At 37.0% G+C, this 9,511-nt stretch overlaps 1 protein-coding gene across 3 annotated transcripts; it reads right to left on the bottom strand.

Moving 5' to 3' along the window:
• Positions 1-484: 484 nt before the first annotated feature.
• LOC122319150 lies at positions 485-8,715 on the bottom strand. 3 transcript variants are annotated; one of them, XR_006245017.1, is made up of 5 exons: positions 8,555-8,715; positions 8,376-8,423; positions 5,956-6,801; positions 998-3,364; positions 485-871 (listed from the first exon to the last, which is right to left on the bottom strand). XR_006245017.1 is itself a non-coding variant. In XM_043137091.1 (4 exons), the coding sequence occupies exons 2-4, from the start codon at positions 8,379-8,381 to the stop codon at positions 1,340-1,342; spliced, it is 2,874 nt and encodes a 957-aa protein (XP_042993025.1). In that variant the 5' UTR covers positions 8,382-8,423; positions 8,555-8,715; the 3' UTR covers positions 485-1,339. The 3 variants fall into 3 exon arrangements, 2 of the variants coding, with proteins under 2 accessions (XP_042993025.1, XP_042993024.1); XM_043137091.1 differs by having other exon boundaries at positions 485-3,364; positions 5,956-6,798; XM_043137090.1 differs by having other exon boundaries at positions 485-3,364.
• Between the last annotated feature and the right edge of the window lie 796 nt (positions 8,716-9,511).

A 9,511-nucleotide genomic window follows, 5' to 3' on the forward strand; every position in this document is an offset into this window, starting at 1 on the left:
TTGCACCTTGCCGGGAGGCCGATGAAGTTGCAGTTCAGAATAACTAAATAAGCTTATCCCATCACAAGAGGATACATTAACATCTTAACCTTTTCTCTTTGGTTTGAATAAACTTTTCACTCTTAAATTAAACTACTTAAACTGTTCCAACCAACTTAAATTTTAGGATAAGTGATGATTTAAGATGATATCAGAACAAAAGTCCTAACTTTGAACCTTAATTCTATATTTCACACATTTGAAATATTCCACGTGTTGAGTCTACTTATCAAAGGAGAGTCAAGCCTACAACTGAAAGAGAGTATTAAGATATAATATAAATAATTAGACTTGTTCAACTACCTCTATTGTCAAACAACATCCTCCACTGAAATTAGATAAACAAGATTTTGTCATATTACCTATTTTCTCCACTTGAACGGGAAGACTTGGAAGGAGGCTACTATTTGCCAATTCTAGGTAATTTAAGGTTGCAATGTATCAATTTTGGTAATCCAGAGCATAAAGTTTAAAATCCCTGTGGTTTAGGGGTAAAAAGTATATTTAGCCCGTTATTTTCAACTAAGCATCACACAGACAGAACAATAAAATCACAAAAGAAATCTGAGTCACCAAGTAAACATCTTCAGAAAAATTACAAGAACGGGAACCTGCTCAACTGAGAAGATACAGAAACTTGATCTGTGGGTGACCCCTTGAAACAGCATTCTATATCTCATTTGACGAAATGGGTTTATGCTTCAGCAGCTTTCCCAGTAATTCCCTATCTAGGAAAGAGTTTCCTCCAACAGCCATTTTAAAGAGATTCAACCTCCATTCTGATAACTGATATCTTCACATTTATATGAAACTTGGTATGCATCTACAAAGCCTATACCAAAGCACCCCAGATATGATTAGAATCTTGACAATTTGCCTGCATTCCAAATACTACCAGCAACACATCTGCCATTAGGTAGCCTATAACATTTTCATATGTATCGCAGAGTGAATTCACCTCTCAGCTGTGATTATTGACGTAAGAAAATTGCTGAAGGGCCCTCAGCTTTTTGGTAAAAGGCTGGTCTGCACTGTGAACGGTTAGTTTTTACGTGAACTAAACAAGTGAAGATGCACTCTCCTATACCAGGATTGGTAAAGCATCCAATGGACTACAAGTTTTCCAGATCATGGCAGTAAATATAGCAGGAGTCATTCTTTCCAAAAGGGGTACTAGACTGCTCTGGTCGTCTTTCAGAGTAACTAAAAACCCATTTTCTAATCATAATTGGAAAAAACACCTTACCAGATCATCCTTAAAAACATTAGGATGACAGGTGGCTCTGAAAATCCTGAGTACCTAGTGAGCCATTTTTTTTTCAACACAATCAACAGTGTTGCTAACCAAACCTTTGTTGTCATCACAAGCATCATTCACGTCTTTTCTTTCCATTTCGTTGGTCTTGGTACTAGTGCTACCACGATTTGAAGTTATTTTGACCCTGCTTCGGGCCTTGCGGGAAGGACTGGAGAAAGGATTTTCAGGTGTCTGAAATTCTGTGCCCTTTTGCCTCCTTTGGACAATTAAGTAACCATTTGCAAGAGCTTCCAATGCTCTGATGGTCGGTGGTCGCTTTCTTGTGCTTTGCCTTCTGGGGTTCAGGTTCATCAGTTGCTGCTCTACATTATCCACATCCATAGAAGTCATTGTGTCAGGAACCAGGTCCATTCCCTTAGATAGAAGGCATGAACCGTCTGTATTTATGCCATGGCTGTCTTCCACCTCCATCATTAATGCTTCACCAACATCAGAGTTTATCAGAACCTGGGGTAGGTTCAGGTCAAGTGATGGCTGAGGTTGATGTTTCTCATTCATCCCACAGGACATGCCCAAGGCAGACGAGTTTCTAATGAGAACACCTCCACTAATCTCCTTGCCTGGACTGCCTTTAGGTGAAGAAATAATTAAAGACACATTCTCTTGAGGATCCATTGGAGAACTGACATTCTTGCTTGCATCTGGAGAACTTGATGGCAAGCAGAGTCCTGTTTGATTTAACTCCAATCCTTCTGAGAAGTCCTCAATAACATCTTGTGTCTTCAACTTAGAACAAACAGTTAATTTTCGCCTTTTGATGACAGGAGAGACAGATTTTGAATTACCAGATTTTACTCTTCGACTAAATTGGTGCTTGATAGTTGTTTTTAGCTGCCTGTCATTGGACATAATGCCCTTATCATCTCGATGGCTTGAAGTAATATCTGAATTATTACTTGTTACCTTTCTGTTTGTATCATCACCATCAGGTACAATATTCTTTCCACTGTTAAACAACGTGTCAACAGCATTAAGCTCATGCACATCCAGTGAATCTTCAGAGGAGGTCCCTTCAATTTCTCCCGAAAGATTGCTAAAATCAGCTATACCTTTAAATTCAATGGGTAAATATCTAATTTTTCTCACCTCAGATGATTTTTCTCCATGAAGCAAACTGGTATCAACAACAGTGAACTTCAAACCATTTGGACCACTTGTATAAACTGTACCCTTATTGTGGTTAAGCTTATTTGTGTTCTTTTCAGCATTCAATGGCATATCAGCCACATATGCCTCAAAGTCATACATTGACTTCTTATAATTATTGGAGATACTGGAAGTAATTTTGTATTCAACGGGTAAATATCTCAGGTCTCTCACATTGGATGATTTACCTCCATGGACTGAGCTAGTATCAACAACTGTGAACTTCATAGGATTTGGAGAGGAAGTAGTAACTCGGGGTTTAAGGTAACAATGGCGCTGATGGTTGGATGGATCATCTGGATCTGATGTCACTTCTTGAACCCACCCATCCTCATTACCGCTCCTGAGTGTAGCTTCTTCAGCTTCAAGCTCAAGAAGTTTTGGTTCAGATGCCACTTTGCTCAAAACATCACTAACAGAATCAAAGTAGTGGTCTCCCTTCACAAGTTTCCTTCTTGAGAACTTCTTAACCCCAGGCACAAGAAAAACAAGGTAATGTTTGGAACTCACATAACCCTGATTCTTAGGCTGCTCAGAATGCCATCCTCTCGCAAGCAAACGGGGCCAAACAGCTTCCCAAAAAATATCATTACACCGGGCTTTGCTCAACCGGAAGCCTCCAGTCAAAAACTTTAATATGTCACTGGGTGTCAGAGAGGAACAATCTTTGCCGGTTGGTAGGTTAGGACAGACTTGAAATATTTGATTGGTCTTTCCAGAATCTAAGGCCAGGCCTGTGAGATCCTCCTTACCCTTACCAATAGCCACAGCTTCCACAAGAATCTGAATGTCAACAGTCGACTTCAAATAGAAGACAAATTCGTCAAATGAAGTTCTTCCCTCAGCAAATGACTTGAAGCCCTATAGAAGACAAGCAAAAACGAGGGTTGAAGGAGTCAAGCAAAGTAAAAAAGATATAGCTGCAACAACTTGGTCTAAACACAGTAATTGGAAAAGCAGTCTATCTGCAGCAAAGTTTCAAGATCCTTTTAGTAGCTAATCAGATATGAGTATAATGGGTATTAGCCACCTAACATTCATAGAAGCTGAGGTAAGCAGCATGCAATGGTTATACAAGAGAATTGCTAACCACACATTTTGGGGAAGCTTTTACTTTCTAGGAACCATCAGGTTAGGAAAGGTGAATTACCATTTCATAGTTGTACCATGGATTAACAAGTGGATGGAAGTAATGTCCAATACATATGATGAGGTTTCAAACTCAGATGCCATCTCATCATGTCATGGAATCCTAGAGGGAAATTATCCTTTTAAATAAAGGTTCTCTCTTCACCAAAGTACCCCAAACACCTTATATGCTAAATACTTTAAAGAGTGAGCCACAAGATCTAACATTCCCTTTACATTTTTCTTTCTTCTTCTCTTTTTCTTTGTGCCCATGATTTTATCAATACAGATGACAGGTGCATTATTGACTTTGTTTGTCTCCACCATTGCAATCATAGCAGACATTCCAGCCTCACCTCTTCCTCTTCAGTTTCTTTTCCTCAAAATATGGGTCTCCAGGTCATGTATTTTAGGAGTTCAGCTGCTAAGAATGGTCCTAAAGCTGTGATTTTACATGTGCTGTAATGATTAAACAGTAGTTACAAAGTTAAGATTCAGGAACCAATGCTTTCCCATCTCATCTGATAGATTTTAAAACTTAGCTTAATTTTCAGAATAAAAGGGAAATTTATTTCAGATTATTTTCCAAACCTAATTTTCTGCTAACAATTAGAGAAAACGAAAGCTTCTTTAGTCTCTAAGAATCAGCAGTATATTCATGGTTCTTAAAGTTAATTTAAAATCTCCATGGCATTTATCATTTGGATGAACTACTTAAGAAAGAGTTTTTAAGTTGGAGTTAAGAATCAAGAGCAGGCAAGGCAGTGCTCATTTTGAGTACCAGATCCACTCACTCACAATAAATTATTAAATACCCTCTTTTTTTTAATAAGTAATTATTAAATTCTTACCCCAACTAAAAACAAAATGGAAAAAAATGTATGTTTAGATGCAGCTGATGCAGTTAAAATACACTTATCAGTCATCAGTAAAGACACCCATCTTGTTATTCTTCCTCAGCAAGAAATTATTTCTGTGCCAAGACTTTATTAAGGGTAGACTGGGTAGTTTCTGAATTGTTTGGTTTATTGTATGCTACTCAGCTTGGGAGGGATACGAGGGATAAGATGGTCTGGATGCATACTGGTAATATGAAGTTTTCAGTTCGTTCTCGGTATAAGACGCCATCTAGGCTGAATGGAGTTCATTCTTTTCCTTGGAAGAGTAAGGTGCCATCAAAGGTTGCGTTCTTTGGCTGGTCTGCTTCTTTAGGGAAGATTTTGACGTTGGATAATCTCAGAAGCGTGGATTAATTGTTTTGGATTGGCGTTTCTAATGCAGGTGAACCAGTGGATCATCTATTATTACACTGATGTGACCAGGTTGTTATGGAATGAAGTGTTCAATAGGTGTGGTATGACTTGGGTGATGCCTTGGAGGGTGGTGGACCTTTTTGCTTGCTGGAGAGGCTTAAGGGGTAATGTGCAAATTGCCGCTGTTTGGAATATGATACCTTTATGCCTTATGTGGTGCATTTGGGAAGAGAGGAAAGGCCGATGCTTTGAAGATAAGGAGCGCTTGGTGGATGAACTTAGATTTTTTTCTTTAATTCCTTATTTCAATGGGCTTCAGCTATTGTATTTAATGGAACTAGTGTCCATGATTTTCTTGTTTCTTTTTCTAGTTCCTGACATGTAAAAGGTTTAGTTTTGTACACTTCCTATGTACTTGGCTTTGCCTTGTTATTTGTCTCAATAAAATTTTTGTTCATCAAAAAAAAAAAAAAAAAAAAAAAAAAGGTAGACTGGGTAGTACTAAAAGGTCTTGTTTTTCTTGACAACGAATTCTTATTTATCTTGGCCCTTTTAGCCTAATCCTAGCAGAACTGAGTTTGGGCTTTGTTACACAATTCTAGGCCCTATTAAACTTTCTAAACACTTTCTTAAAGCCCATTAAAATAGACCTACCTGCGAAAATTCAAAATAAAAATAGAAAATAAAACATACCAAATTAATAAAATTCCTAAACTACCCAAAAAAGCCTTGGATCTAATATGTTTCAATCTATATCTGCATTTATCTTATTCATTTTGCGTTGTTCAAATATATATTAAAAGTTATGGAACAGGTGAGAGACAATTTTCCCAAGAAAAAAAAAAAAAAAAATTCTGGACTGAGTTATCCACTATACCGCCAAAATTCTTCTACTACTTCTCCCCTATCCAGGTGCAAGTAAAACCATGAAAGAATCCTAGATGGTATGATGCACATTTAACACATAAGGCAACAAGCGTGGGATGAGTTCAATTACAATAACAACAAATTAATGAGAGTTTATACATTGATTTCACAATCAATCAAATGATACTGGAACAGAAGCTTTACCTCCAGCAAAGTACTTTGAGATTCCTCTGGGACATGGGGAAGCAAACGGGATAACAGTTCCTGTAGCCTCCATCCTGTAAATATTTTCCTTCCTGTTACACATTTCCTGCTTCTGGCCTTCCGGGAGTCCGACCATCTACGGTATTGATCAGATCTATAGAATTCCCCATAGTAGAATGACAGTATTTCTCCCATCTCTTTCTTCTCTAGGAATCTCCGGATTGAAACAAAATTCTTCCCAAATATGTACAAACCAAGAAGGAAACTGTTCACGTCAGGATCACTCCAAGGGTCACATTTAGAACCTGGAACTGGGGAATACCTTTTGCTTTTATGTAGTCCAACAACGCTTGTTTTCCCTATCACGATGTTTCCAACATTTGCAGTTCTTGATTCCTTTTCATTTTCCAGCCCAACATCTAAGGGTTCAAGATTGATTGCTGAACTTTTCTTCTTCAACTTAATATATATCTTTTTTCTAATTCTCGATTCGGCAGGCTTGTTTGGGTTAACTTCCTCATCATGGTTACTTGGAAGTCCCCATGTTTTATCTCCAATGCCATTAACTTCCTGAGCCCACATGATTGGGATGGGCAAACCCATTAAAAAAGATTGGGAAACATCAACCATGACACCTGAATCAGCAGGGTTCAATAGAAGCTGAAGATGCTCATATTCTGTCAACAAGGAGGGAATTTCTGCTTGGTAATCATCACCAACTCTTGTATTCACCTGTGGATCTCCAAATATATCACTTCTATCAGGAGAACTTGGGGGAAATAACTGCTTGTCAGATGTTTCTTCAATGCAATTACGATTATGATCCAGATCAACTGACTCCATCTGCTAACATAAAACGAAAGAAAAATGAGACTGATGAATCCAAAACAAAAGTTTAGGGCTACAGGCAGGCAAATATGAACACAAGTGATGTGCTCAAATGACAGGAAGCACCATGTTCCAATGATTATCTAGCGGGTTTGAGAATTCACGCCTCAAGATATTGGATTATGCCCTGAGTTTTCTCAAACTACGTGAGATTCTATGCACGAAGCTAATGCACAAGTTGTTTCTTCACAATGCTATTAACCAATTAATCCATGAAGAAAACAAACAATACTAATATAGCCCCTTGGCTTGAGTTTGTTAATAACTTAACAAAATTAGAGATAAAAATGCTCCTGAATCAGCACAAAATGTATTTGGAAGTGAGTGGGAGAACTGAAGAACAACAACCAATGTGTCCACCGTAATATAATACCAAAAAATGCCCAATATTCACGTTCTTGTCAACGCTAAACACCTTAATCATTTCATCAACTTGGATGAATATTACAAGTCTCTTTTATATCGTCAACCCTAATCCAGCTATTTTTCCCCCCATAATCCTATGCCTGGATAGCCTTAAAGGGCATTTACATAACAATTCCAATATAATGCAGCATCTATGAAATTATGTAAACTTAAAAGCTTGCATGTGTTTGCCCATGTGTAAGCTTTCATAGATGAGCTCACACAAGGCATGTGTGAAGCCAATTTGACACTGGCTGGCACGGGGATAGGCCATACGCATCAAGGAGCCATTGAGGTACTATCAGAACACCATCCAATGGGAAAACATCCAAAAACTAAAAGGGAAGCCTCATAAATCAACTGGAAGGCAATAAAAGGAACAGAAACTTTCTTAATCAATAGAAATAAGAAATAAAAGTAAAGAATAAAACGGTCTCTCTTCCCCAGCCAACTATAGAAAATTCTCAATCTAAAACAACCAATATTGCAAGGAAGATCAATTTGCTGAGCACCCAATAAAATCCAAGAGTCAAAGCCTTACACAAAACCCCATCAATCATTATTTCCAGACTGAAAAACACAATCCCCCTCTCTTCTTCTTTCTCAACCGGCCAACATCGTCACTCTATAAAAATGGTATTGTGAAGAGACATGCATAGTGTGGTCACCCAGTTAGGGCCTCATCCCAAACACGTGAACTCAAGGCGCAACATATTCTCAACCAGAAGACGAAGAAGAAGAAAAGGAAAACACGCAGCAGAGAATTTCGAGGTCACAAACCCAGAAGAAAATAAGCAACCCCAGATCGATTGTCCTATAAGACTTCAACATAAAAAAACAATTGAACATGCTCAACAATTGAAATCAAACCGAATAAACAAAGAAAAAAAAACTCAAACCAAACAAGTTGTGCGGAGTTGAAAACTCAAATCAAATCACAACAAAACTAATAACATCATTGAGAACCCAAAGCTCATGTCAACAATTCTCATTGATCCCTGAAAAAAATTAACTGGTATTTAAACACATTATATAAATACGCAACAATACCAATGCATAAAGTGACATCAGAGAAGATAAACAGTAGTGCAGTCAAGTAAAGAGAAAGAGATTAAGTATTCACTAACCTCCATGAAAGAGCTTGAAATATCCAAAACCCGTGTGAGATACAAAGCCTGGGCAAATGGGCTTTCATGTTATGCATTGATTCAGAACTCCTATAAAACTTTACTACGAAACACATCCAAACAAGAACCAAACACACTCTAAAAAAAAAAAAAGGAACAAGGGAAAGAGAGAGAAGTACCTGGTTGAAGACAGCTAAGTTCTCATGTGTTTGAGGTTGAATTTACGGCCAAAGGGAGGGGGAGAGGAGAGGGAATAAAACGAAACCAAAGTTTTTCTCTCTTATAAGGACATAAGCCCAGTCTGTACAGAGGGATAGTAAAATACCAAATAGTTTCCTTATAGACGTCTTCGAGGACTTCTACATAAAAGGAATGCAAGAGTAATTTTCACATTTTTTTATAAAAAATAAAAAATAAAAGAAAAAATCACTCCAAGACCGACCCATTTGATATTTTTTTCGAGCTTAAGACCCATTGAATTTAAGCATAAATATGTACAAATCTCGTACTAAAATCTAATCTCCATTATTATAGTGGATATTTACAAGGGATCCCACCTAAGTAACAACTTGGCACGTGTAAAATAAAGACTACTCGGTGCTATATCCTTTGAAACAAAAAGAATTAAGATATTAGAGGATTAATGGTCTCTCACATATGATGCACTTGATTTATTAACTATTAGATTTTGCATTTTCTTGTGAAAGAGACACATTAAGTTTATGGGTCTTATAATATTTAGGAATGTACTCTAACCACAAAAAGATTACGCAAAAGTAATCTCATAAGCTGACATGATTTGATGTGATTCATTAGATTATAAAATTACTTTTATTATAAAGTAAAACTAATGGATTAGATTGAATAACGTCAATTTGTAAGATTATTTTTTATGTAATTTTTGTAGATGTAACAGTGCTCTAATATTTATTATTGTCCGTTTAAATATTTCGGACAATATTATAGGAGAAATAAATGTCGTAAGGTTCACTTTACGTGTATATATATATATATATATTTTTTCCCTATTAGAGCCTTCAAATCTCAACAAATTTTTTTGAAGAAATTATAATCTCTCTCAATGTTAGTATGAAGAGAATCTCATCATGAGTTCAACTTATTTTTCGAAAAATATA

This window comes from Carya illinoinensis, chromosome 8 (genome assembly GCF_018687715.1).
Source record: "Carya illinoinensis cultivar Pawnee chromosome 8, C.illinoinensisPawnee_v1, whole genome shotgun sequence".
Classification (NCBI taxonomy): domain Eukaryota; kingdom Viridiplantae; phylum Streptophyta; class Magnoliopsida; order Fagales; family Juglandaceae; genus Carya; species Carya illinoinensis.

Excerpts from the sequence above, each read along its gene's own strand:
- LOC122319150 (XM_043137090.1), bottom strand. Across the intron at positions 3,365-5,955 it reads CTCAAAGTACTTTGCTGGAG|GGCTTCAAGTCATTTGCTGA; the intron begins GTAAAGCTTCTG and ends TGTCTTCTATAG.